The sequence below is a fragment of the Talaromyces proteolyticus genome (assembly GCF_021365285.1).
Source record: "Talaromyces proteolyticus strain PMI_201 chromosome Unknown BGW36scaffold_10, whole genome shotgun sequence".
Classification (NCBI taxonomy): Eukaryota; Fungi; Ascomycota; class Eurotiomycetes; order Eurotiales; family Trichocomaceae; genus Talaromyces; species Talaromyces proteolyticus.
The window spans coordinates 1092533-1117202 of NW_025764286.1; the positions used below are offsets into that span (position 1 = coordinate 1092533).

Sequence of the window (24670 nt, forward strand, 5' to 3'; positions counted from 1 at the left end):
GCAATTTAAGAACACTGTATATTGAGATTACTATCATCGAGTAAGGGATGGTTAGAAATGCCATGGAACTTCATATTATTACTATGCATTGTGGCATAAAGCCAATGCAAGGGGTACCTCACGTACACCAGTGCATGTAGTTAAAGGTGAGATATAGCAACCTAGAGCTAAGGCTATCGTTCCCTAGTAGGACACTACCTTACGAGTACGACACTGTGAATCAGATGCAGAGACTCACGCAACATGTAGTCTAGAATATGGATAGCTTTGCATAGCTGTCTGTCTTGGTATGTTCCCTCAATAGAACAGCAAGAAGCTGTATCCCATACTAAGCCTACTCATCACATCAAGAGACTATGACTATAACCATATCATCAAATCTCGCAAATAAGTTTACTCAAAATACAAAAGCTGTTGAAGTAAAGTACGATTGAGCTGCTGATCGAACCCTAGGTTTACAACGGTAACAAAGTGAAATAACAAGGCTGCTCGCGTAGAACCGGGTCGGTAGTGGCGACGCAGATGAACTTTAACGCGTTTAGATATAATCAAGTCCGGCTGCTGGTGATAAATTGCGGGCAGTAGATAGCTAGACACAGATGTTCTTATTTGACCTATTGATCAGCGAACCTCTGAGTCTAGAGAGAGTCTGTGTTAATTTGATTGATAGCTGGATGGCCTCAAGTTAATCTTTATAAACCGAATATAATTGTATAGCTCGTGTGCAACGAATCAAACAACAATCCCAGGTTGTTAACTTAAGCATCACTTGAGGCTCTGATATGGGCTTTCTTGATAAATGTGACCTCTGTACTCCCATACCATTCATCCAGCATAATAGATCTCATTTATAGCTGCTCAAGATTGAATCAAAGATATATTCATTCAATGAGAGAGTTTAAAGAAGATGACCAAAAAAAAAAAAAAAAACAAAGAAAATCTAATGTATAACCGAAAGGCCCTTTGCTTATGGCACTCCTTATAGAATCAAAATCACAGATAATTTCGCAAATGAAATATAACGCGCTATGCTTACATATTCTAAATATCCTCACGTCTCGAGTATTCCACCTCTCTGCACTAAGCTTGCTCCGCCCCTTCCTTAGCAAGGGATGCCCGGGCTCTAGTGAATATATCAGCAGAATATACAGCCTTGTCTGATTTTCAGTCTTCATCTAGGCCCTTAACCTCTCTTATGATGGTAGCAGGACTTGTATTGCTGGTGGTCGCGGTAGACCCGGCTGTATAAGCACCATTCACAATCCCACCACTCTGTAGAATTGGCGCAGCTACTTGGGCGGACGCACCTCCAAAGACAGCTATCCCAGGGAATCCAGAGAATCCACCTATAGGAAATCCACCAAAGCCAGAAAAGCCGGTTTGCAAAGCGGCATTTGCGTTGGGATTAGCGCTATTACTAAACATATCTCCGCCCATACTGAAGCCGCCAAAACCAGAGAAGATTGAGACGCTTAAAGGGCTAGCCCCAAAACCAGGAAATATACCAAACCTACCAAAGTCTTGGGGAGAGGCTGATAAACCGATATCTTAAGCTTTAACTCCAACCCTGGATGCTTCACCCTGCGTAGCAGCCGGTGTGGAACCAGCTCTTTTAAGAATTTTTTGCTCTCCGATCCAATTCTTGGGCCTATTTTCTGTTAGTAGTGATCAAATGTAAAGTAAACATCGCTGCAAAAACCGTACAGAATGGTTTCATCGTCATAACGATGACCCTTTAGAAACTCTGGTCTGATGGTAACCTAATATTTGACGTTCTCTTCAGTATCCTACCTCATGTTCAAGGAGAGGTGCTATAGAGGCATTAAGCAGTTGGTTTAATAAAAAGAATTGGAAGTAATTTACCTGATAATAAAGAGCCTTATTGATGTCCTGGTAGGTGTTGGATTCAACAATAGCGCCTGCTCGGGCCCTGGAAGAGGAAAATAGTGACAGGCCAAAGGCTTGTTGAAAACGACCGCGTTCATGCACATAATCATGCGTATCACTTGTGTAAAGATGTTGAATTAGAATATTAAGGTCTATCCGTGTCACAGGGTATTTTTCTCTATGTTTGGCGCTCAGTCCGTACTTTGTAGTAAGCTCATTCCTGATATACTGCCATCCAGTTAGTAGATACCTTACAAGAAAGGGAAAATAGAGAATAAACGCTGTAAGCATCATTTTTGAGGTGTTTAGGTATTGCAATTGATTTTATCCTTTTCTATTCACTCGTGAAACGAGTAAGATTCTGCAAGACGGATTGCTGACTTGGTAGGGGCCCCTCGCGAAGCGTAATATAACTCTCTGTAAAAAGCGTAAGACTTTGAATAGAGGGGCAAGATTCACTGGTGTCGAAGACTCTATCTCTAGACTGATTCCTCGATAAAAGCTACCTATTTCCTCACAATGCTTAGTATCATCTCTTAGAGGATCATACCAGATTCTTTTTACAGTTTCCATGTATTCATGGCGCGGTTATACACCTCATTGGTCGCTGGAGACCTTTTCTTGCTGCTGATAACATTTTCCTTTGTCTCCACAGTCTTTTGGTATTATTCTGTGAATCCACGGGCTTCTGCGGCCTTTTTCAGACGTTCCAACTTAGTTTCCATGGACCCAGTCATGATCACGTGATGAAAAGGGGAATCGAGGAATATAGGACAACAAAAAGGAACGGATAGAAGTGGGAGAAGCCCTTTCTATTTATGTCAGAGGTGGAGGAATGACTGCAGCCTTTTTGCGTAGCGTTCTGTAGCTCACCCTTCTCACCCCCACTCACCCTAGTGGGTGAGATTCTCACCAAATTCTCACCCATCTCACCTATACTCACCCATGATTTAGCGCCTGTCACCCATAAAGCAGCGACACCCTCGGGGCTCATTTAACTTCTGACCACGTTTATCAGTGTGGCTTAAGTACGGCTGAGCGGACGGGAAGCCCTGTTTTCCACACCCTATGGTCGTATGTGGTAGACAGCCCATATAACTTAGACTATATACCGCAATCCCAATACAATACATGGCTAAAAGATCAAATAATGAAGATTGAGAGAGTTATACCTGTCAACACCAAGTTTGTCAAGTGGAATAAGAGAGTCGTCTGGGTTTACCGGTGATTGAAAATGGGCTATCGTCACAGGAAAGCTCTAGTACACAATTAGGGTTGTCTGACATGGGCTGTTCGAATGTAAAACAAAGTTGAAAATAATAAAATCCGAAAGATCAGCGTCTGCCCTTCAAATGATACATGATGCTAAGGCATGTGCACGCTAGTTGATCGACGATGTTGGATTATATCACTATGAACCTCATATTCTACCAGCCTACATAACTAAGATGATTACGAGCAAGAAAATTACTTCCCTTTAATAATAATGATTTTGATCAATAAAGAATAAAATCACCATCTAGCTATAAAAAATAGTATTGATTAATATCTATTTATACGGTCTATTCAATGAATATATGCTGATAAATTCGTACTAAAAATGCCTCAATAATATAACTCATAATGCTTTTAAAAAATCAAGATTCTAAATATATTATATTAACATTATTTGCTTGTACTCAAAGACCTAATTTATCGCCAAGCTGACATGGCAGTGGCTAATTGCAAGATGTTTTAAGTTCATCAAAGAGGGACCAACCTTCGCGAAATATGATTGATCTAGTCAGATTGGCGATGTATAGCCTGCAAAACGAGCTAAGCCCCGATGACGAAATAAATGTTTAAATGTATCAGTATTGGTCAAGTCGGAACACATCTTTGAAAAACATTGCTTTCGTGTTTCAAGATTGAACCGTCAGCAGTTAAGGCTAGGTTGTTTCCGTCAATATTATATCAATCCATCGGATGTACCTTAATCACAACCCCCTTTGTACCTACTCTATATAAAGGCGTTACTCCATCTCCAATGATATCCAAATCTCGTCTAGATGTCTTGTACAATTCCAACCATCCCACGTCACTTGGTGAGTGTACATCTTTGCTTCCATATCGGCCAAATACTGTGGCGATTGTCAAATACAGCTCTGCATAAGCAAGGTTGATCCCCACACATGACCTCGTGCCACGTGAAAAAGGGACGAGGTATTTGTCGAGTGATTTGTTTTCTAGCCAGCGTTCGGGCCAGAATGCCATGGGGTCGTCAAAGTAAGTTGGTGAATGGTGGATGAGGAGACCGGTCATTGAGAGAGGGATACCAGGGCGGAGAATATACTGTTTTCTAATTGCGTTATCACTATCCTGGTAGGGATTTCTTGTAGTGAAGGTCAACGTTTCCTCGGTAGCGATACGCTGCAACCGCGTACTAATGCCACTACTTAAGCGCAATCCCTCTTTGATCACGGCTGTGAGGTACGGGAGCTGCTCCAGCCTCGCGATGTCTGGAAGTTGCTCCGAGTTAGAACTTATGGAATCAAGCTCTGTCTTTAATTTTCGTAGACGCATCGGCTGATCAAGGAGATGGAACGTGATTTCCGACAGCGCAGCGGCAGTGGTCAATGTACCAGCAATGACAGTAACCTGTCCGTCTTGCCAGAGACGGTTCGGAATTTTTTCACGTTCCGGCAAATCGCTTTGAAGAATTTCATGGAAGACAGTGGTTTGTGAGTTGTATTGACTATGTGGGTCATGACGGTGAGAATATATTCGGGTGACATGACGAATCACATCCTATAACCGTTCTCTTTCAGCATGGCTTCAAAATAATCAAGGTTTCTAATCTGCATTGAGGCAACGAACCTGATTTAGCTTGATATAGCTCGCCATCACGGGATTCAGTGCTACCTGCAAGCCGTCTGGCAATAATTTCATAATTTGTAGTAGCCATGGCATCTGCTTAACCAAATGACCGAGCTTTGCCCCAGCTTCACCCGCTTCTTTGAAACTGGGGTCGAAATCCGGCGCTAACAATCGATTTTCACTGCGCCCGAAAGCATAATCCATGACAATATCTACATAGCATTAATCCATTGTTATCTCTCGGAAGCAAACAAAGAACGGACCGTTGGCAAGTGCAGCGTACGCCAACCCCACCGTCATAGGTCCTCCAGATACCATAAAATCATTAATTCTCCCCAGCAAATTATTCAAACTCTTCTCGATCCTCGGTTGCAGCTGTCGGACTCTTTGTTTCGAAAAATATGGATTCAGCGCCGCACGACGCATCCGGTGAAGGTCATGGTCATCGGTCGCGAAGGCCGATGAAGTTAATCCACTTTGATTCGTGAAAAAAGACCATTTATTGCGTTTGCGTGTTGCCCCACTGTATACTTCGTCATAGAAATCGGCGTCTTGAATGTGGACTTCCTCTGGATTGATGCGGATGATCGGGCCGTACTTATCGTGCAGCTGGCGAATTTTCCAAATGTACTGACCAGATTTGACAACATCATAGTAGAACTCGTACCTGAATACGATTGTTAGTCGTCGCTTAACCCAATTAATGGTTTTTGTTTACCAAAATGTAAGTTTCGCCAACGTCGCCCCGGGTATGTTTGCTTGCGGACACAAAAACATCCTCCATACAACCAAGCAGATGAGATAAATGAAAGCTAATGCGAGTGCATACAGTGAAAGCCACACTAAGGGGGGGAAGCCAAGCAAGGCACCCCCTGTCTCCAAAAGCAAATATCTCATGTTTCATTGATTGATATCTCCGCGAACATGTTACACGAGAAACCATGTGTGCGCCACGGAGGTTTTTATCCTTGGTGCTTGGCAATACGTTTGTCCAATTAGGTGCTATATGCACTAGTCTAAATGAACAAATTATGGGGGTCTAAGGTACCCCGCTTCGGTCTCGGCTCGGTCCGAGCGCCAGGTAACTTAAAACTCGAACGTGTAACCAAGCGCAGTTCCATATGCAAATAGCCAAAACAGATCTTACGTTCTATATATATTAGAGTGCTTCGAAACTGTTGCCTGATTTGTAATGTGTCGAGAGAGCAGGGACGACGGTATTGTCGACCCTATTTTTGACGTTCGGGTGGGTTTGAATATCATTGCTATTCCAATTCAATTCCAGGAGCTAATCCATGGTAGAATGCTGAGAGCAGCGATGGTGACTCGGCCTATGAAGAAGGGTAAGCCTTTATTTTTCTTATTTTCAGTCGTTGAAATGTTTTTTTGCTAAGTCGTGCAGCGATATCAATTCAATGACAACTTCGTTATCGTCATCGGTGTTAACATATGTGTAAGTACTATGTATCTCTCATTCCTTCTCACCTACATCTCCATTTATCTATTTATTTTTCTTTGGTAATCTCATATATTAGTACTGTGGTTTAGATACGAGGTACAACCATGCAACGTTTGATTGATTGCTGCAATGATTTTAATTCGTCGTTTAGAATGGCCGAAGATACCACCAGCTTCGAGAAGGCAACTACATTTTCGTACGTTTTTGTTACGGTATATACTTTTTGGTTATGACTTATCAGTAGATTAGCCCAATGATGAGAAAGAACAAGATCGTCTGGACATGCTGCACCATATCTACAGCTTAGCGCAAGGCGGTCGACTACACATTGCTCCCATCTCGAATCCGCAGCGAGCGTTGGACATGGGTACAGGAACTGGAATTTGGGCACTTGATTTTGCAGAGTGAGCCCAGTTCTCTCAATGAATGGGAATTATCAATCGGTTACTCACGCTTTGATAGTGAATATCCAGAAACAGAAGTAATGGGTGTCGATGTTACTCCTATTCAACCTCAATGGTGGGTCAATCTGCAAACTATTGAACGTTTCGAAAGATTTTATTTCAACACTGACGTATCAGGAAGGGCTGCCCCCAATTGTCGCTTCATAATTGATGATCTAGAAGAAGATTGGGATTACTCGCCAAGTCAACGTTTTGACTACATTCACCAACGCAGCATGGCCGGCAGTATTGGCAATTGGCCGCGGCTCTATCAACAAGCCTTGCAGAATTTGAATCCTAACGGATGGATCGAGATTCAAGAATTTGACGTTTGGTTCTACTCTCAGGTTTCTGGGGGACTTCCAGAGGATTCGTCAATCATGAAATGGCAGAAACTAATTGACCAGGGAAGCAAAAAATTGGGTAGGCCGCTCAACTATGCCTCGCAGTTCGCAAAAAATCTGGAAGATGCGGGATTTGAAGATGTGCGAACAGAAGTTGTTAAGGTATACCCTTATTCATATGCATAGCGAAAAGCCATAACTAAGCAGAAGTTAGACACCGATAGGTACATGGCCTAAGGATCCTAAGCTTCGTGAGCTAGGGGCATTTCTTCAAGTGCAAATGAATGAGGCTCTCGAGGCCGTGACACTGGGATACTTTACCCGTGTGCTTGGATGGTCAGACCTTGAGACTCAAGTCATGCTGGCTCATGTCAAGAAAGAGTTCAATGATAGATCTAAGCTTCTATATACGTTTTGTCGATATGTTGTGGGTCACAAACCGGGTCAAAGCTCCTGAAGGCCAAGCTTCAAGTACACAAAGTCTGTACCGAAATGACTTGCAATCCGTCATATGATCGGAATATTTCAAACTCTTTACCGGGGAGATTCAAGAGATAATCGCTTTTCTTTGGCTGGTTGAGCTGATCTTGCATAATCAGAAAAACTTACACTAATCCACACATCTTCGGAAAGTTTAATTTTTCTTTGGAATGCATAATTGTTTAAAGCTTTGTTGACTGCACGTCCCTGCCTTACAGTGCAGTTGCAGTTTTACCCGTATGCCGTATTCATTACCATATAAAGATCACCAAGATTACACAACCCGACAAGGTGTATATCAACCTTATCATCAATTGAATGGTGCTGTGGTAGTCCCATTGAAGAATATGAAGGTAACAGGAAAAAAATGTCAGATGGCATACACCAAGAGGGAGTTCAAAAAGCTCAGTGTGAGTAAAATACCAAAGGAAGCATTTAAATCTGCAAATAAAGATGATTTTTCTTTGAATGGAGTGAAGCTTCAAGAGAAGGATGGAAATTTAGCCAGGTGGAATCTATATCTAATTATCCAATTGGGAGTAGTCCGGTCCGTTTAAATATAGCCGTTGCATCACACTCAGCATTATAATAATAGAGACCCTGAAAGCCAATCCAGTGAGGAAAGAGAGAATTCACTCAGCTCTGAGGACATGGTATCAGCTTCTAGATAAGAACATCTGATCATACACCATTACTTAAAGATAGCAGTTTGAGATTCCTTCTCAGTTAAATCCGTATATCAGGAACGTTTTTGGAAGTGTAGTTAAGAAAGTCCAGCACGGCGTGGCTTTATCCTTATGAGGCACCCCGAATTTCCTCTTCTGAAATGCCCCAGGTCTCACGAATACCTTTCAACCAGTCGTCTTTGGACAAAATATTACCCCTCCCTTGATTTTCGTCAGATGGTAGATCGCTAGGAACCCATACCGCATCTTCACCAGCTCCATGGACGTTTTCTTCAGTCCAGGCCGGGACATACAGCCACTCGTGATCACGATGGCAGATGAAACGGTCGAGTTGGTTTTCACGCAGCTTTTCCACACAGGCGGGACTGAATTGGGTATCCGGACAATAACGGCAGATATACAACTCGTTAGCATGGGTCCAGGATAACCCGCAGCGACCATCACAATTCAATCGGAAGAACTCTCGACAGACAGACGGCGATAGCTTGGACCAAGCGATGAGAGAGTTTAAGTCATCGCCTGTGTGCATCAGTAAGTCGGCTAGGTATTTGTAGCCATACGGATCATTGTCCGGATCACTGTCTGTGAGGATACATAGCGCGTCTATCATCTCATTTCGAAACAGCTTGCGTGCCTCATCTTGACGACCCTGCATTACGTAGTACGATGCTAAAAAGGAGGTCGGCCTGAAGCCATGATTCCAGGTCTGTGATAGACGAGAAAGTTTCAAGAGTTTGTTCAAATGTTGTTCTCTCTCCTCAGCTGAGTGATCCCGCCGAACAGCTTGGTTGAAATAGTGTTGAGTGACGAAGCGTGCCGCAAAATGTCGGGTATTTATCAAGTCCCAGTTGGAAGTGAGATAAAGTGATTGACATTCTTCCCAAGAGTTGATCGCGTGCTGGAGCCTAGCACTTTCTGTGGTGCTTCGAGCCTGGAGGATGCCTTGGTATAGGAGGAGAAGCCCTTCGTTCATTGTCCAATCATTGTTTCTGGCATCTTGAATAGCATTGCTGAATCCTTCTAGAGTCTTCTCGGTTAGTGTATTATCTGTTTGCGCAATGTTTACTAAGAAATTGGCCACATTGAGATTATCCTCATTGTATTCATCTGTGGTAATTTCTCGAAGCAGCAAGGTGAATATGTCGGGGTCACGGAGCTCATCTGATGGCTTTAAGATCCGAGTAAGTACCTCCCTCGCGTCCTCCCTCTTTTCGTGTTTAAACAAAATTTTTAGAAGGTCGAAATACGTTTGAATGTCTTGAGGATCAACCACAAGGGCTTCCTTGTAAAGCTCGACAGTACGATCTATCATTTGGAGTTCCTCTTGCCAGGAGGCAAGGTGCTTGAGGGCTGGAATAAAGGATTCACGTTCGTAGATAGTCATATCATCACGATTATCCTTCCATCGAGCTCTCAAGTATGTGAGAGCTGACTCCATTTCTTTGCAAGCAGATTCTTTCATTTCCTTCTTTTCGGCTTCTGTAGGCTGTTTTTCACTTAATTCTGATACCGCCATGGTCCAATTTACAACAACTGACCAACTACTCTCAGGAAACTTCTTGGCGGTTTCAAAGTAGTTTCTTGCTTCTTCATACTTGTTAGCATGATAGTACGCTTCACCAATGCGTTCGTACCACAGAGAGTTCAAGTCATCGTCTCTAAGGTTCAGCATTTGTTGCACCCACGTGGCGGCGGAAGGAATGGAATTTGAATGCTTATCAGTATCCTCACTGCTGGTCGTCTCGTCGTCACCATCGCTACTCGCACTGGATGGATACCCATCACTAGCCGTGTCGTCACTATCACTACTTTCACTGGATGCATCTCCGTTACTAGCCGTTTCGTCGTTATCAGCAGTGTCGGATTCTTTTTTATCGTCTTCTGATTTTTGCTGCTCTCGATCAGTACGATCGTCAGTTTGGTGGATTCCAATAACAACTTACGAGTTCAATGAATCTGTCAATCCATTCATAAATGGCATACGGATTCCAACCACGGGATTGTAGCCATCTTCTGGCGAGCATAAGCGTTATTGGCTTGTAGAATCCTGCTTTCCCTTCTGACTTTGCGGTATGTTTTCTTACCCAACGCTTTTCTCTCGGTTCTAATGTTTTGAGCGTCTCAGTATCGTTTAACCAGTTTTGAATGGTTTCAACTCCCGAGTCCCGAATCCAGCAGGAGTATGTCTCACTGGAAGTATTCCAAAGATTTCCAGTTCCCTCGACATCACTAAGAAGGTCTACAAGACTTCCAGCAATGGCCTTTCGTTCAACAGCGCCAAGTTTATTCTTATCCAGTGCTTCCTTTACCCTTTGAAGATGTTCTGGGAGATTCCCAAGAGCATATTTGACAAGGCATTTTGTCTTATCATGAGGTTCATCGTTCAAAAGTTTTAGAAGTTGTCTACTTATGTGATAATGAGCCTGAACCTCTTCGCAGTGGATGACTCCTTTGCCATCATTGGCTTCTTTGGTTTCCAAAAAATCGAATCTTGAGATCCCAACCCTCTCCGTGAGATCCCAAAAAAATTGCTGAACATTACGAAGATCAGCCTGGTTGATGGATACTGTCATTGAGATTTTCGCCCCTTCGGCGTCGGGCGCAAATGGTCTCTCAATTGCAGACACACTTTCGTTTCGAAATAATTCTTCAATGTCTGAGTCCACGTCTACCACGTCTCCACGCAGATAAAATATTTTCATATATTTATTTTTCAACGTTTTCTCAAATGGCTGTAATGGCGACCTCCCAGTATTCAAGAATAGTGCGGCCCTAAGGTGGTCAATCCCAAAGTATTCATATCCAAAGATCACCCAATTAAGAAGCTCGTTCAGCTGCTCTATCTCCTGAGCTTGCAAAGCTGTATTGAGGTCACTAAGAGCCTTCCGCGCAATCTTTCCGTGGTCTTTAGCAGGGTCTTCCTCTAAAATCTGCTCGGTATCGTCCAGATATGCATTAGATTCTACTGCTTCTCTGATCCTTTCTAACTTTTGTTGAACAACGGCAAATGACCCGTTGGCCTTTTCTGGAAGATTCTCGCGGATTGATTTGAGAAGTTCGACCATTTCAAAATGTTGACCCTGGAGGATCTCATCCTTTTCTAGCTCATGGTTGATATAAGCTTCAATGGCAGGCTTGTTATTGGTAACTATTTGAATGGGCTTGGCACCAGCAACGAACACTTGGGAGTCGTCCCAATCCCCAGTTGCAATAATTCGTAGTTTGAAGTCATTAGTCTGGGGCACTGTGCGACCTGGCTGTTGCACGTCATTCAAAAGCTTTTCAAGTTTTGTAGCGTTTTCTTTTAACGCATCCAAGCCATCGAAAATCAGTACGATACTTATCTCCTCATCAGGTCGAGAAGACTTGATATTTGAAAATAGCAATTTTTCCCACCATTGTTTCTCCAAATTCTTGCCTCCCTCCGGTGGCTGGAAATCTTTGATTCCTGATATTTGTTTTGCGTAAGGCGTGTGTTGTGCAGCTAACTGAAGAGCCATTGACTTAAGCGCGTCGATAATTTCATTCTTATTTTTGTCCTTTGTGCTCTTGGTATCATGCTCACTGAAAGCGTAATATGCGATGCTCACTCCTGTATTGGTTGTTCGAAGGTCTCTTTCGATGGCTGCTAGGAGATGAGACTTTCCAGTTTTTGGGCCTCCAGAAAGCACAAGAAGTGGAGATAGATCAGAATTTGGGGATTTCCAGTCTGTGAATCTCTGATCCTGCAACAACCACTGGGCGCTCTGGGTCAGTAGGCCATCCCTAAGAGTTTGCAGTGCTTGTTTTGCTTCTTGGATGGGCTCTGTAGTCTTTGATAGCATCCTTGCCACAGTATCGACTCGTCCAGTTGTGATTTTCTGTGTCTTGCGATCGGTCATATCAGCAACCAGGCTGTCCATTTTGATATCAATGCTACTGAGCTGCTCGGCATGAACATAGGCTTCTTGAAGAATTTTGGCAATGCCGTTTTCGCTTTCAAGTACATGCTGTAGAGTGATAGCGCCGGTGACTCGGCTCTGTTTTTCGATGAGGTCTTTGAATTTTACAAGTTCAGCGCTGACGCCAGAGTCGTCGTTCAAAAAAGTAACCTTCATTCCGATCTTGATACGGTGCATTACTCCGCCATCGATTCTAGAATTCGAAGATTTGAGTATTAGACCAATATTCTAGGGCTGAAACCTTTCCCATTTCTTTTTTCTTTTTCAAAAAACCTGACTTACATTTTAATAGAAAGCCCACAGATTCGGACCATAGACATCATGAGCTTGTGCGTACCATCTTTCAACTCTGAGTCAAGCCGGTCATACTGTCGATACACTTTGAACAGAGAGAGAAAGTGAGATATCTCGTCAAATAAACTCTCTATTCCTTCATACACGTGAGCGATCTTGCCTGGTACGTCGATTAGGAACGAGATTGCGTTAAAACATAAAGTAGCAGGTCCGAAAACAATTGATGCACCTTGCGCGGCTATGCCACCCAGGAGTTGGATACAGTTGAGGACATTTGCGATCGTTTTCTTGATTTTCTCTTTGGATACGAGGCCGGACTGTTTCCCTCCTTGAGGGGGTTGGTATTTTCTCTCGAATTCTTGCAGAACATCGTCGAGTCCCTTCTCGTGATCTGTTCTCAAGTTCTTTCTTGTTAATTGATTGAATTCCCGTTCGGCTTCTTCCCACATTTTCTTCAGCTCCTCCTCTGCCGTGGACAGTGGTGCCAGCTGCGTAGGTCTTGAAGTGGCCATGTTAGATTTGTTTTACAGGCACTATCCTGCCACTATTTCCTTCTTCAATGGTGAGATAAGACAGCCGCAAGGACTGGCCGCATTAGAGAAAATATATTCGAAATTGAATTTACCCAGCCTGGCAAGTGAGGATAGGACCTTTTGAAGCTGCGTCGTAGAAGAAACCCCTCGTCCGGGGCTGATGCATAACCGCCTAACTAAATACAGAAGCCCATTCAACTGTTCAAGCATCATGTGCTTGAACAAAAACAAGCTAGAGAAAAGGCTAGGTAGTCAGCCGCACAGCCTAGTCGAAATTCCGGGAGTAAGATTGATTGATTCCAGACTCCGGCGAGGCTCAAGCGTTGATCACTGGTTAGTGTAAAACACAAATGCACCAGTGAATATGAGCATTAAGCACCACTACTTACATTTTGCAAACAGCAGCAGGTTTCAGCCTCGCTGAATATTAATTCACTAATGAAATAATTCGAACTAGAGTTGCAATTGTTGATGGTGACTATGTTGATTGATCTGCTGCATGTATACTATTAGCTGACGAGCCTGTCACTTAATGTCAGATTGTATGAATTCCTTGTTCAAGTCAAAGTTAACTCGGTATTTATACGGATTTCATTGGGAATTAATATTATATTGGACTAATTGAGAATTACCGCGTATTAGTATGAGGGGTTAGGAATCTTCAATAGGGACGGAGCTGGGGGGCAGAATGGTACGATTAGTGCTCGGAAGTTGATTTTCCAATCTAACAAATTCGTTTCCTTTCGCCTGCCATTGACATGCATAGAGCTAGCATACTCGATGTCAGAATGGCGCCCTCCTGAGGTTGATGATTAGATAATCGTGAGACTTTATTCCATTTTTGATATTATTACCAATAGTTCTTTTCCTTCGGCACCCTTCCTGTTTTGGATTACACATGGTTACCTTCGTTAGATAGTAAGTACATATTTTTAGTCAAGTGATAATGAATCCAATACCTGTCAGCTTATTCGACCGAACCTGTTGCTAAGCTTGGATTTTTGATCGGTCAGCTCGGGATTGAGATCAACCTAGAGAGACAGGTGATGATGTAGCATGCATTCTTAATCAAAAAAGTATTTCTCTACTTTTTGCTTCTATTTCACATCATAACAGTAGTTCTTGTAGTGTATCATTATATGATATAAAGCAGTGGAGACGTCATTCAAAGACATGACCAATAGCTGTCTTGTTCGCTTCCCCCTTTCTGACCCTCTTAATCGTGAGAATATCGTAAGCGATCCACTGCGTCCAGAAGTTCTTTGCGTAAAGACTTCAGTTGCTTGGCATGCTCATTATGAACTCGTTTTGCGTCATTTTGAATTGAGTCAAGACGAGCTTTGATTGACGATTGTTGGTGTCTGTTCCTGCTGATCAGTTACCTCGTCTTCAGCCTCTTCCAATACAGCAGTTTGTCATACCCAAAAATAAACTGGAGACGGAGAAGAATCTGTGATCGATGGTTGGATAATCTGGATTCAAGGGATATTATCTCTTTTACTTTGCGCATACTAGCCCATTTGATTTTAACACTTTCCCACTGGATTTCTTGTTAATATTCGCTTTCAACTCTCTTGGAATTCTGGATAGTGGTCGAGAAACCCTCCAAAACTCCTCAGCCAATTGTAGGACGGCGATTTCATTCTGCGATGTTCCTTTGACGTCAAAAGTCAGGTGCTGCAAAACTTCCTCTAAATCAGCAATGATCGTTTCAAGCGCTGCATTTTCGAACGTCGTGCCATTGCGGATTTATGCACACCCTGGGCACCTGTGATTAATTCCCAGGAGAAATCAATAAAAGAGATAGTATTAGAAGCTAAGCCAATAGCAGTCAAGGGGTCCATTCTCGAGACTTAGAAACAGAAGCTTCAATACGAATATGGATATATGGTAGGAGTCCTTAGACATGAATGGGCCTTTTTTTTTATCAGTTTTCATTCTTTCTGAAATCGGCGTAAGAGTTTCATTTCCACTCATTTAGGATTCAGTGGGTTGGCGAGGCCGACTGCAGACCCCTTTCATCGGAACAGGACAAAAGTTGTTGATATCTTGGTTTCTACAGAGTAGAATTCCACATTTGGCCATGGCCAACTTCCTAGTTAGGAAGCTAAGGAGGATATCAAAGTTTGAGTCCAGCTGAACAGGAAAAGAGAATCAACTCGGTTCGTCTACCTAAAAATCAGGTTACAACGAGGCTTACATACACTGACTCATTGGTAGATTTCTAAAACATATCCTTCAGTAATGTAAAAGCAGTGGAGACAAGGAAAGACCGAGTTTATCAATATGTATATGTACATCAATCTATACCTTCGATGATTACCATTTTTTGGCTTTGCTTATGAGCTTTTCTCAAATACCCATCACTCTCATCGATGCTACTAGGAGTCGCTGCTTTATTCACTCTCGTTCCTTTCTGTGTTTTTTGTGCTTTCTGCGCTTTCGGGTGCGAGAGGTTTTTTCTTCGATGTCGTTATTGGGTTTGGCATTTACCGCGGCCCATTCGTTTACACGCATGTAGGTGGATGGATTCCGGGTGATATTGGTTTCTTCGTCGCTAGATTCATGTTTGCTTTGTGGAGTGGACGTTGTTTCATTATTGGAATCGACGGTGCCATTCTGCTTAGGCTGTACGGACATGGAACGACTCGGCATAGAATTTTCATCACTTTCATCACTTTCAGCTTCTTCGGATTCATTTTCGCGTTTAATTTGGCGTTCAGATTGAGATTCTTCATTTTCATCAGAGCTGCTCGGATGGTCGCTGTCCTGGGTATCTTCATCTTGATCTTGACCTTCATGAGTTGACTGATTGTCCACAGCTGACAATTCTTGCTCTTCATCATCACTGGCGTCATCTGAATCGGAGCTTTGCGAGCTCTGCCTTTTTATAACTGCCTGAGACTTTGGAGCGCGTTTCGAAGACTTGCCAGTCTCGTCAGGTTTGCTCCAGACATGGCCGTCAGGTTCATAAACGTCGTAGAAAGTTGCATGCCTTTTTCCTGTCTGTCGATAGTTAAACACTTTGGTCTTGATTTTCCGCCACTTATCCGCGCACTGTTGCCGAGATCTTTTGTTGTTAAGCGCATCACTCACTGCACCCCAGGAAATATGCTTCTCGTCCATATCGTAGAGATCTTCAATATCGGTGTACCCCTCTTGGGCCAGAATGTCTCGAACCTTTCTAACTGCTCTGACTAGTTCTTCCATTTCTGCAAAATTCCATAAACCTGTGATCATTGTAGAGCGATGTTCGACTTTGTTTTTCCAGCGCTGAACAACATCGTCTTGCGTTCTCTCCATTTCCTTCGAAATAACAGACCATTTTGGCCCATGCTTGTCGTGGAGTCGAACAAGCCTGTTGTCTTCAGAGTTCGTCCAGGGACGATTTCCATCCCCTACTTGAAAGTGACGGCGCATGAAACGCAGAACTGACCGACGGTCTCGATCAGGAATTATCGCCCAGACGCCTTTCCAGAATTCATTGTGGGTTCCAAATTCTGGTCTCAACTTGAATAGGTTCTCTTTGTCTTTATTCGATGCATGGACACATTGATTAAAGATTTCAAAATCGACTGAATGACTTCTGCAGAAATCTATTTTGTGCGCTTCTAACAGCGCTGTCTCCTCGGGGCTAAACCATCCTGTTCTTTTCGTATTCTGAGTGCTGACGTGGCCGGGTCGGAAGTGGTCTGGTGCGGGTTTCGATGGCGTGCGCCTTGTATTTGGTGTGCTCGAGTCTGGTTCAGTCGATTGCCTGAGAGATGTTCCGTATGCACCATTCGGATTTACGCTTGGTTCTCGATTCTCCTTTCCCAATGAGGTTTTCGACGATTTCCTCGCTCGTTTCCTCTTTGCCCCGGGGGGTGTACCTTGTGACGAAGAATTTTCGAGGGGTTTGGCCATAATAGGCGTGTCTACTATCGAATCTCTAGCCTCGCTTCGTTTGCGCTTCGAGCTGCTCCTATGTTTGGAAGTAGGCGTTGTTATGGTAGTGGCGGTATTAATTTCTGTATCTTGCACAATATCGTTTTCACCTATTCTAGGAGCTAGGAAAACAGTGTTAGAAGCGGTTTGCTTGTAGAAATCATGCTATCGTATTGACGTGTGCGCGTCAATGCATTGAAAGGGGAGGGGGGAATCGTGCAGAGCTTACGAGAACTAGGCACAATCGGCTGGGAACTATTTCCCTCATTCACTTGGGATGAACTCTTTTTACTCCAAAGACTACTGAAAATACTCTTCATTTTGTGAGAGTCGGGATAGTAGTCTGAACGCGAGCCCGGCGGTTCTGTATGCGAAAGTCGCCTAGAAGAAATAATTTGGGGTGTCGCGGATGGCATGCCAGAAGGATAACGCAGTGTTCGGGTCGCACCTTACCAGATTCGGCAGACATTATAGACTCACGTTAAACAGGAAAAGACTGATTAAATCACATCAAAATCAAAGATTTTAGATGAGTCTTATATTATAATGAGTTTAATGGATGCTTTCTGTCTCCCCACAGCTTTAGCTAGGCCCATGCCATCAATTGGCCATATTGGAAATGATTTACAAATACTTTACATATTGGAACGCGACAACTCAGGCATCAATCTTCAATTCTCGTATGACTCTCGATACCAACTTCCTCTGTTCTGCTGGACTTAAATTCTGCCGATCCAGCTCCTTTAAACACTGCCCAATAGCGATAGTCATCTTAACAGCGATATCGCTGTTACTCGAGCAATCTATCCACACCTTGCCATTCCGCCCAACGGCTATTTCAAATCCTCCTTTACTTTCAAGCTTCTTGCCTAGCTCTTCAAGTACTGCCACTGACTCTGCCGCCGCAGAGGATCCCGTTTTCATCAATCGGGCAGCTAGCCCCGTCGAAACATCAAACAGCATCCCCCCTGTTAGCGGTCCCAGACCACCAGGCTCTGCCTTGCCAGTCGCAGGATTGACGCAAGTAAGCTCGATATCTGTTCCAGCCCCAACTCCCACAGAGAGCACACGTGCATATACAAGGTCGCCCTGCTTCAGATTGGGCCGAGTTTTCTTCGAAGCGCCTTCAAACGCCAACTGTCCTAGCACCGCAAACGGTGCATGCGGTGTTATGATGCAATGATGAAAGTCCTGTGAAGAGCGGTGCACTTGAGCAATGATTAGGTCATTAACAGTTGGTATATAGCGATGGTTGGGAAAGGATTGAATGGTGATAGTATTGCGTTTTTGATCGGTGGATAGTAAACCGGCCTGAGTGGCAACGATTTCATAATCTTTCGGTGTACCTTTTGAGTGCTGACTCTGTGACTTGTGTAATAATCGCGCTCCTGCTCCGAGTCTCAGTGGAGCTGGTCCTGTGGAGGGGAGTGCATCGGAGGGGACTTGTTCGCCAGGAAGTAAGATGGATGGTTGGCTCATGATTGAGGTGTAAACGGCCCCTAGCGACAGTGTCGCTATAAGACTTTAAAGTGTTACTGCACCGTGTAGGATCGAAAACCAACAATTCTGAGAGGAGCTAGAGGGACTTTTATTCTGCGCTTGACAGAAATCGCAAATCGCAGGTCGCAAATCGCTGGAAGAAATTGGCCAGGCTTATCGATAAGCCTCACGTGATCCTCTACTTTTCTGTGTGTCGATGTCCTGGCATGAGCCTCGATGGTGATTCGCAAAGGTGCTAGCTTGTTGGAGTGAAGATTATTCGAGTTAACAATAGTCCTTATGAAAGGATCGAAACATCCTGGCTAATTATAGTTTAGCATTCACGCTATTTAGATGCTTTTTCTACATATTCCCGCAGCCTCCAAGATAATTATTGTTCCTCGACCCAGGTAAATCATTCTGTAAGATCATGAAAGGATTTTTACAAATTTGATATCCATAAAGCTACTGGGACTTCCTTCTTGATCTGCCAGCGACGTGTGTAGTGTGAAGCATTTCATAGGCCAATGCAGCACCAGCCACAGCACTATCGATAAGACGGCCGCCACAGGTACCTTCCATTGCCGCTTCTAAAAAAATATTCAAAAGTTTTTCCCGCGAGGCTAACCTGCGGCCCTTGAAACCACCCCGCTCTTTTGTTCCCTCGTTCTCGCGATCTTGCTCCTAGTTGAGAGGCCGTCTAAACCGCTAGAGACTCTCGACAGACTTCTACCTCATATCATTGCGACGAAAATATTTTGAAAAAATGAGTGACGAGACTGGTGCAGTTGCCGATGCCGGTGAGCGGGTTGCTATTGGTATCGCCTTTGGCAATTCCAGCAGCTCCATCGCTTTCACTACATCTGTAAGTTTTGTCCTTGTATATTGGGATATATGGTTATGAGAAAATTTTCTAATTTAAAAACTTGAATCAGGACGGAAAAGCAGAGGTGATTGCCAACGAAGAAGGAGGTGAGTGAAGTCTCTGCTGACCGATTTCATAGCAGCCTGGCTAATGGTACCAGACCGTCAAATCCCCTCAATCCTTTCTTATGTCGACAAGGAAGAGTTCCATGGCACGCAAGCAAAGGCGCAACTTATTCGCAACTCCAAGAACACCGTCGCCTATTTCCGGGACTACCTCGGAAAGGAGTGAGTAGTTGAGATGATCTACTATATATACAGGAGTACTGACAGTAGCACAGTTTCAAGTCAATAGACCCTACACCGTCACATCAGTCGGCCCACCCTCAGCAGATCGATTCCACAGTGGCATTCTCAGTTCATGATACAGATTCTGAAGCCCCCAGCACTGTCACCGTTTCCGAAGTTACAACCCGCCACTTTCGTCGCTTGAAGCAGTCTGCGTCTGATTTCTTGGGAAAAACCGTCAATGCAGCAGTGATCACAGTTCCCACAAACTTTTCCGACTCACAGCGTGAGGCATTGATTGCGGCTGCCAAAAACGCCGATATCGAGGTTTTGCAATTGATCCACGAACCCGCTGCCGCCTTGTTGGCATATGATGCCAGGCCTGAGGCTGTTGTGGAAGACAAACTGGTCGTTGTCGCCGATCTCGGCGGCATCCGCTCAGACGTGGCAGTGGTGGCTTCCAGGGGTGGCATGTATACCATTTTGGCCACGGTTCATGATTACGAATTGGGAGGTGCCAATCTCGACCAAGTTGTCATCGATTACTTTGCAAAGGAATTTATCAAGAAACACAAGGTTGACCCCCGCGAAGACCCCCGCGGGCTGGCTAAATTAAAAGCTGAAGGAGAAGCAACGAAGAAGGCTCTGAGCATCGGCACCAACGCTACTTTGAGCATTGAAAGTCTCACCAACGGCATTGACTACGGCTCTACTATTAACCGTACAAGATATGAACTTCTCGCCGGCAAGGTTTTCTCCCAATTCACCAGCTTGATTCAGTCAGCAGTGAAGAAGGCCGAGCTTGACATTCTGGACATTGACGAAGTAAGGCCCAACACATAAATCTATACTATCGGATTCAAGGACTGACAAGTATATAGGTTATTTTGGCTGGTGGTACTTCCCATACACCAAAGATTGCCCGCCTGCTCGAAAGCGTCTTCCCTGAAAAGACCACGATTCTTGCTCCTGCGACTTCCCCAACCGCCATCAACCCCTCCGAGCTTGCTGCCCGTGGAGCCGCATACCAAGCTTCCTTGATCCAGGAGTTTGACGCAGAAGATATCGAGCAGTCGATTCACCCGATGGTTACCGTCACACCGCACCTGAGTAGTGCAATTGGCGTGCAACTAGTGTCTGCTGCCGAAGACGCCGTTTTCCGTCCTCTAGTCATTAACCGAACCGCCCTCCCTGCCCGACGCGTCGCACAATACCTCGCCCCCAAGGAAGGCGGCGATGTTCTTGTCCGTATTACCGAAGGCGTGCGTGATATCAAGGTCACCAAACCCGAGCCTATTGTCAAGGACAAGAAGGAGCAGGAGGAGGAGGACTCAGACGAAGACTTCACCTCGGACGAAGAAGAAGAAGAGGATATCAGGGAAGTTGTGTGGAAAGCCACAAAACCCATTGCCGAGGTCGCCATCAAGGGTGTCAAGGCCGGTGGTAAAATTGAGGTTACAATCAACATCAACTCAGATCTCGGAGCTCAAATCACCGCCCGAGAAGTCGGCGGAAAGGGAGGTGTTAGATTGGCCGTGGAGTCGCAACCCAGTGCCAATGGTTCTGCTTAAAAAAAAGAGTAATGTTCATGAAAGTAAGGGGCCGTTTGAGTTTTTTTTTTCGCTGATAGATTTCTGCCTTCTTTCTAAACTGTCTATGAACGAGATGACCGTCAACGTTTGTTGGAACTTTAGTCACACATTCACGGCTTTCTTCAACTTGGATTTGTCTGCAATGGTTTGCTCCTTCATGTCCGATTTAAAAGGAACAGGCCACCTTCTTTGCGCTGCACATGAGTGATATAGCGATAGATATGCCTTATACAATTGTATGTATTGTTAAATAAACGCATTGACTAGAGGATATGATAGTGAGTATACATCAATTGCATATCACAGCCAGTATAAGACGAAAGACCAAACGAGTCAATGTCTCTTCACTGAATAGTTGCAGTCAAATTATGTATCATATTATTTGATAATTAACATTGAGCTATAACTATGGAACTGAATGAAAAACATCAATTATTTGAAGGCTCAGATTAGTGTACAGATAATGAATCTTGACACATCTAACAATCATAGTACAGTAAAATTGTAAATACTTCCCCCAACTCACTTCTCATTAGGCAGTGAGTATCATAGGATGTCGTAGTTTCACTGAAAATCGACATATTAAAGACAAGACATTAATTACTCGTAATTTCATAAAGAGTGACGGTAGCTTTCGGTGTTGTATAAGCATCGAAATATGTAGGCGACTAAAAGGGTGTTTGTAAATATCGGAAGACGAAGCTTCATGATAATCAACTTCTGAGATGTCTTTTTTTGTATAGATCCAGAAGATCCGCAAGAGAACTGCTGATTCAGGATCACTTAGGCGAAATCCTTGCGTTCGGTCCCGTTCCTGAAACTTCCTCGAGACTTGGTGCTGGACTGTCTTGAAGCGAAGAATCCGCGTCGTCGTGTCTCGCGACCGCTGTAGCCATCTTCGCTCTTACCTCGGGAACCGCCCATGCAATACAAGACCGCCGAGATGGTCAGACAGGCGACGGCAGCCCACATGAAGCCAAACGCTTTGCTTCCAAGAGTTGCGGGCTCGCTAGCTGAGTTGAAATGGTTACGTCCTTGCACGAAACAGGCTCTGAAGTTTGTGAGTTAGTATGTCGATCATCTTTTGTATGAAGAGTTGGGGACTTACGTCATCAACGAAGTTGTGATTACCTGGAACAGCCATGCAAGCCATGTTAGAAGGCTCGAGAGATAGCTTCCAATGCGTGTGCAAATCGCCACGAATCCCAGAAACAGAGAGCAGGTAGCAAAGAACAGCGAGATGATGATAAAGGGGAACATGAACCGTGACATCAACCAATAGTGGTTTGTGCTATGAGGCTGGTTAGCATACTTTATGTCCTAGTAGAATAGTAAATTGACCAGAAAAAGGATAGATATACCCAATGAATTGAGATGGAACGTTGACATCGGTGCCGAAATTGCGCGAGTTCGGGGGTCAAAAGGGAAGCATGGGTGTGAAGATCCGCACTGGCTCCTCCCGTTTCGAACGGCACACAGATTCCAAAAGGTCCATCGTGAGGTAGTTGGAGCTCCAGGAATACTCGAGCTGTCGACTTGCAGGAAGTAGATATTATTCAAGGGTGTATGATTGGTCACACCGCCCAGAAGCGTCAAAAACATGAGCAGCATAGCTCCAGCAGTGAAAAACAGAGCCAGAAAGCTGAGTATTGGTCCTAGCAGGTAGACGCGGAGTTAGTCATGACTCGTCGTCGTCAAGAAGGATACATTTTTCAGGTTAATTGGGGATTTTTACGTACTTCCAGCTGCCATGGTGAATTCGTACTGCAGATTCCGTCGCGTCTTCTGTCTTGGCTGCGATGGGAGTTTAAGAGAAGAGGAAGGAGGGAGGGAGTTGACCTATGGTCGATCTCAATTGACGAATGCACGGCTGTAGAGGATGGGCAGCAACGACAGGCTGGGAATTGTGGCTAGCACATTAAGTATATGAGTTCACATGAGGAACTGGCACCACAATTTTAAGTCTTTCAATGACGTAGGCACTGACGCACTGGAGCTAGGGCGGCGCTATCCCCTATTAGGGGCCTAGTGCCCAACCTTATGTGGAGCTCCGCATGCGGATTAGTCGAGCGCTGCACGAGCAGACACCAGGCCAACTCTATCGGGGCACATAGCATTGAAACGTCATCCATGACCATTCTATAATTGAACGCTAAAGTGGCCTCGGGTAACGTCACCTTTCCATCAACCTGACTTTTGCTTAGAGATGCCCACGACTCCACATCGTCCTCAACGCAGGTAAACGTGGACCAATCGCCGCTCCTGGTCGTCATCAGTTCATTGGCTGCGATCCCGTGGCTATCCGATATATGGCAACCTGGGCATATCCTCCGCTGTCTGCGGAGAAGTTGAAGGAGGAGGAAGAGAATTCATTGGTGGGTCCTTACGTGGCTGCCTAACTGTGTGAATAGTAACTGTGGCTGATGATTCTCTACTATAGTCACGAGAGCTTGAATGGCTGTTGGCCTCGTTTCAAGAGCTGCTGGTTTCACTACGAGAGGGTCTGGAGGAATGTGCGGAGCTTCTAGCTCCCAAAGAACCAGGTTCGACTCTAGTCCTGTCATCTGTGAGGTCGGAGAGCGTGAAAGGGTTTGTGACCAGGGTAGGAGCTCGGATTGTCAAGGGGGTATGTCGCTTGTCTAGAGTGGATTCGACGGAACGAGAGACTGATTTCTTAAAAAGGATATTCAACTCAGGTTGAGCTCTCTGCCGCCTCCTCGCGGTGCCAATGCCACTCGTCTCACCTTCTCTAGCATTCCAGGCGCACCCGAGTTGGTGCTAGATCAGCTGGCTGATGTCCGCAATCTTGTGAATCAGAGTCTGGATGTGGTGGATGTCAGCACATGGACTGGCAATCCACTGAACTCAAGTTTCATATCCGGTCAATTGCGTCTACTCCATGAACATATTTCCGAGGCAAGGTCATTCCTGAAAGGGACTCCGGAGACACTACAATGGTGGGAAAGCAGTGCAGATAATGATGTAGGTGAATCAAATCTATCCAGGCGAATATCGAGTAGCTGACTATTAGGCAAGGTGTTTGACCCGGGGCTACCACCGTATTTATCATTTCATCTGGCAATAGCGGAGGCTGCTCTTGTCTTACATTTGCGAACTCTCGAGCCCGCCGCACCAGCGCAAACGCCCACAGCTTTTGCCTCAGATATCTCTCTAACGGGATTTTCACTACGCGACAGGATTTTCGGACCTAAGCATCCGACACACGATGAGTCAGGCGAAATTTTTAGGTGGCGGGGAGAAGAAGTCAAAGTCAAAGAGAAGATCCGCGTTGAAAGCCAGGACCCCAGTCTGATCGCGGTGATGGCTAAGTTAAGTGCATTGGAACACGAAGTTATGAAATGCATAAACTCTCTGAAAATCGTCATGAATGAGGATGACGCTGAAAGCGACGCATGAATACCAGTCCATTTTCTAAATCTCAAATCAATACTTATACAAACCCAGCCAATGAGAAGCGAGTATTAAAAAGTGTATTATGTAAGAATGAAATGGCTGTTATCCAATCACACAGCAGGAATTAGATGCGGCTTTGGCTTGGCGTAGGAACCAATTAGTTGCTCCTGTGGCGGACGAAAT

General features: G+C 44.5%; 10 protein-coding genes across 10 annotated transcripts; 3 read left to right on the forward strand and 7 right to left on the reverse strand.

The window, feature by feature from the left end:
* Positions 1–1164: 1164 nt before the first annotated feature.
* Positions 1165–2193, reverse strand: BGW36DRAFT_410141 (uncharacterized protein; the record flags this gene model as incomplete). Its single annotated transcript, XM_046219129.1, has 6 exons — positions 2143–2193; positions 1864–2115; positions 1792–1811; positions 1705–1749; positions 1581–1648; positions 1165–1532 (listed from the first exon to the last, which is right to left on the reverse strand). The coding sequence occupies exons 1-6, from the start codon at positions 2179–2181 to the stop codon at positions 1165–1167; spliced, it is 792 nt and encodes a 263-aa protein (XP_046068846.1). The 5' UTR covers positions 2182–2193.
* A 1362-nt stretch (positions 2194–3555) lies between these two features.
* BGW36DRAFT_385624 (cytochrome P450 CYP542B3) lies at positions 3556–5677 on the reverse strand. Its single transcript, XM_046216931.1, has 4 exons — positions 5462–5677; positions 5007–5410; positions 4744–4955; positions 3556–4674 (listed from the first exon to the last, which is right to left on the reverse strand). The coding sequence occupies exons 1-4, from the start codon at positions 5638–5640 to the stop codon at positions 3841–3843; spliced, it is 1629 nt and encodes a 542-aa protein (XP_046068847.1). The 5' UTR covers positions 5641–5677; the 3' UTR covers positions 3556–3840.
* Positions 5678–5847: 170 nt separating this feature from the next.
* BGW36DRAFT_31459 (S-adenosyl-L-methionine-dependent methyltransferase) lies at positions 5848–7577 on the forward strand. The gene is made up of 9 exons (XM_046212537.1): positions 5848–5989; positions 6046–6086; positions 6146–6196; positions 6292–6298; positions 6354–6398; positions 6452–6606; positions 6665–6721; positions 6788–7151; positions 7204–7577. Exons 1-9 carry the CDS (start codon positions 5936–5938, stop codon positions 7444–7446), a joined length of 1017 nt encoding a protein of 338 aa, XP_046068848.1. The 5' UTR covers positions 5848–5935; the 3' UTR covers positions 7447–7577.
* A 687-nt stretch (positions 7578–8264) lies between these two features.
* BGW36DRAFT_362518 (uncharacterized protein) lies at positions 8265–12902 on the reverse strand (the record flags this gene model as incomplete). Its single annotated transcript, XM_046214381.1, has 3 exons — positions 8265–10046; positions 10099–12289; positions 12379–12902. 3 exons carry the CDS (start codon positions 12900–12902, stop codon positions 8265–8267), a joined length of 4497 nt encoding a protein of 1498 aa, XP_046068849.1.
* A 1518-nt stretch (positions 12903–14420) lies between these two features.
* On the reverse strand, positions 14421–14767 carry BGW36DRAFT_362519 (uncharacterized protein; the record flags this gene model as incomplete). The annotated part of the gene is made up of 2 exons (XM_046214382.1): positions 14421–14641; positions 14683–14767. The coding sequence occupies 2 exons, from the start codon at positions 14765–14767 to the stop codon at positions 14421–14423; spliced, it is 306 nt and encodes a 101-aa protein (XP_046068850.1).
* A 556-nt stretch (positions 14768–15323) lies between these two features.
* BGW36DRAFT_430718 (uncharacterized protein) lies at positions 15324–17170 on the reverse strand (the record flags this gene model as incomplete). Its single annotated transcript, XM_046220882.1, has 2 exons — positions 15324–16972; positions 17080–17170. The coding sequence occupies 2 exons, from the start codon at positions 17168–17170 to the stop codon at positions 15324–15326; spliced, it is 1740 nt and encodes a 579-aa protein (XP_046068851.1).
* Positions 17171–17346: 176 nt separating this feature from the next.
* On the reverse strand, positions 17347–18629 carry BGW36DRAFT_385632 (putative exosome complex exonuclease Rrp40). The gene has a single exon (XM_046216932.1). It carries the CDS (start codon positions 18327–18329, stop codon positions 17508–17510), a length of 822 nt encoding a protein of 273 aa, XP_046068852.1. The 5' UTR covers positions 18330–18629; the 3' UTR covers positions 17347–17507.
* A 316-nt stretch (positions 18630–18945) lies between these two features.
* Positions 18946–21448, forward strand: BGW36DRAFT_385633 (putative Hsp70 chaperone). Its single transcript, XM_046216933.1, has 5 exons — positions 18946–19194; positions 19265–19301; positions 19355–19481; positions 19535–20306; positions 20363–21448. Exons 1-5 carry the CDS (start codon positions 19096–19098, stop codon positions 21050–21052), a joined length of 1725 nt encoding a protein of 574 aa, XP_046068853.1. The 5' UTR covers positions 18946–19095; the 3' UTR covers positions 21053–21448.
* BGW36DRAFT_385635 (SUR7/PalI family-domain-containing protein) lies at positions 21449–23172 on the reverse strand. The gene is made up of 4 exons (XM_046216934.1): positions 22813–23172; positions 22461–22728; positions 22182–22364; positions 21449–22124 (listed from the first exon to the last, which is right to left on the reverse strand). Exons 1-4 carry the CDS (start codon positions 22823–22825, stop codon positions 21857–21859), a joined length of 732 nt encoding a protein of 243 aa, XP_046068854.1. The 5' UTR covers positions 22826–23172; the 3' UTR covers positions 21449–21856.
* Positions 23167–24630, forward strand: BGW36DRAFT_385636 (RAVE subunit 2/Rogdi). The gene is made up of 4 exons (XM_046216935.1): positions 23167–23448; positions 23514–23699; positions 23756–24055; positions 24110–24630. The coding sequence occupies exons 1-4, from the start codon at positions 23383–23385 to the stop codon at positions 24488–24490; spliced, it is 933 nt and encodes a 310-aa protein (XP_046068855.1). The 5' UTR covers positions 23167–23382; the 3' UTR covers positions 24491–24630.
* The last annotated feature ends 40 nt before the right edge of the window (positions 24631–24670 follow it).

Bases quoted from the DNA above. Each gene is read 5' to 3' on its own strand.
- BGW36DRAFT_385624 (XM_046216931.1), bottom strand. From the start codon at position 5,640: ATGAGATATTTGCTTTTGGAGACAGGGGGTGCCTTGCTTGGCTTCCCC. The intron at 5,411-5,461 runs GTAAACAAAAAC...AATCGTATTCAG, and splicing joins TTGGCGAAACTTACATTTTG to GTACGAGTTCTACTATGATG. The intron at 4,675-4,743 runs GTTCGTTGCCTC...GAACGGTTATAG, and splicing joins GCTATATCAAGCTAAATCAG to GATGTGATTCGTCATGTCAC.
- BGW36DRAFT_31459 (XM_046212537.1), top strand. From the start codon at position 5,936: ATGTGTCGAGAGAGCAGGGACGACGGTATTGTCGACCCTATTTTTGAC. The intron at 5,990-6,045 runs GTGGGTTTGAAT...AATCCATGGTAG, and splicing joins ACCCTATTTTTGACGTTCGG to AATGCTGAGAGCAGCGATGG. The intron at 6,399-6,451 runs GTACGTTTTTGT...TCAGTAGATTAG, and splicing joins GAGAAGGCAACTACATTTTC to CCCAATGATGAGAAAGAACA.
- BGW36DRAFT_385632 (XM_046216932.1), bottom strand. From the start codon at position 18,329: ATGAGCCAACCATCCATCTTACTTCCTGGCGAACAAGTCCCCTCCGAT.
- BGW36DRAFT_385633 (XM_046216933.1), top strand. From the start codon at position 19,096: ATGAGTGACGAGACTGGTGCAGTTGCCGATGCCGGTGAGCGGGTTGCT. The intron at 19,482-19,534 runs GTGAGTAGTTGA...ACAGTAGCACAG, and splicing joins CGGGACTACCTCGGAAAGGA to TTTCAAGTCAATAGACCCTA. The intron at 20,307-20,362 runs GTAAGGCCCAAC...ACAAGTATATAG, and splicing joins ACATTCTGGACATTGACGAA to GTTATTTTGGCTGGTGGTAC.
- BGW36DRAFT_385635 (XM_046216934.1), bottom strand. The intron at 22,365-22,460 runs GTCAACGTTCCA...CCAGCCTCATAG, and splicing joins CGCGCAATTTCGGCACCGAT to CACAAACCACTATTGGTTGA. The intron at 22,125-22,181 runs GTAAGTCCCCAA...CACAAACTTCAG, and splicing joins ATCACAACTTCGTTGATGAC to AGCCTGTTTCGTGCAAGGAC.
- BGW36DRAFT_385636 (XM_046216935.1), top strand. From the start codon at position 23,383: ATGGCAACCTGGGCATATCCTCCGCTGTCTGCGGAGAAGTTGAAGGAG. The intron at 23,449-23,513 runs GTGGGTCCTTAC...TCTCTACTATAG, and splicing joins AGGAGGAAGAGAATTCATTG to TCACGAGAGCTTGAATGGCT. The intron at 23,700-23,755 runs GTATGTCGCTTG...TTTCTTAAAAAG, and splicing joins GAGCTCGGATTGTCAAGGGG to GATATTCAACTCAGGTTGAG.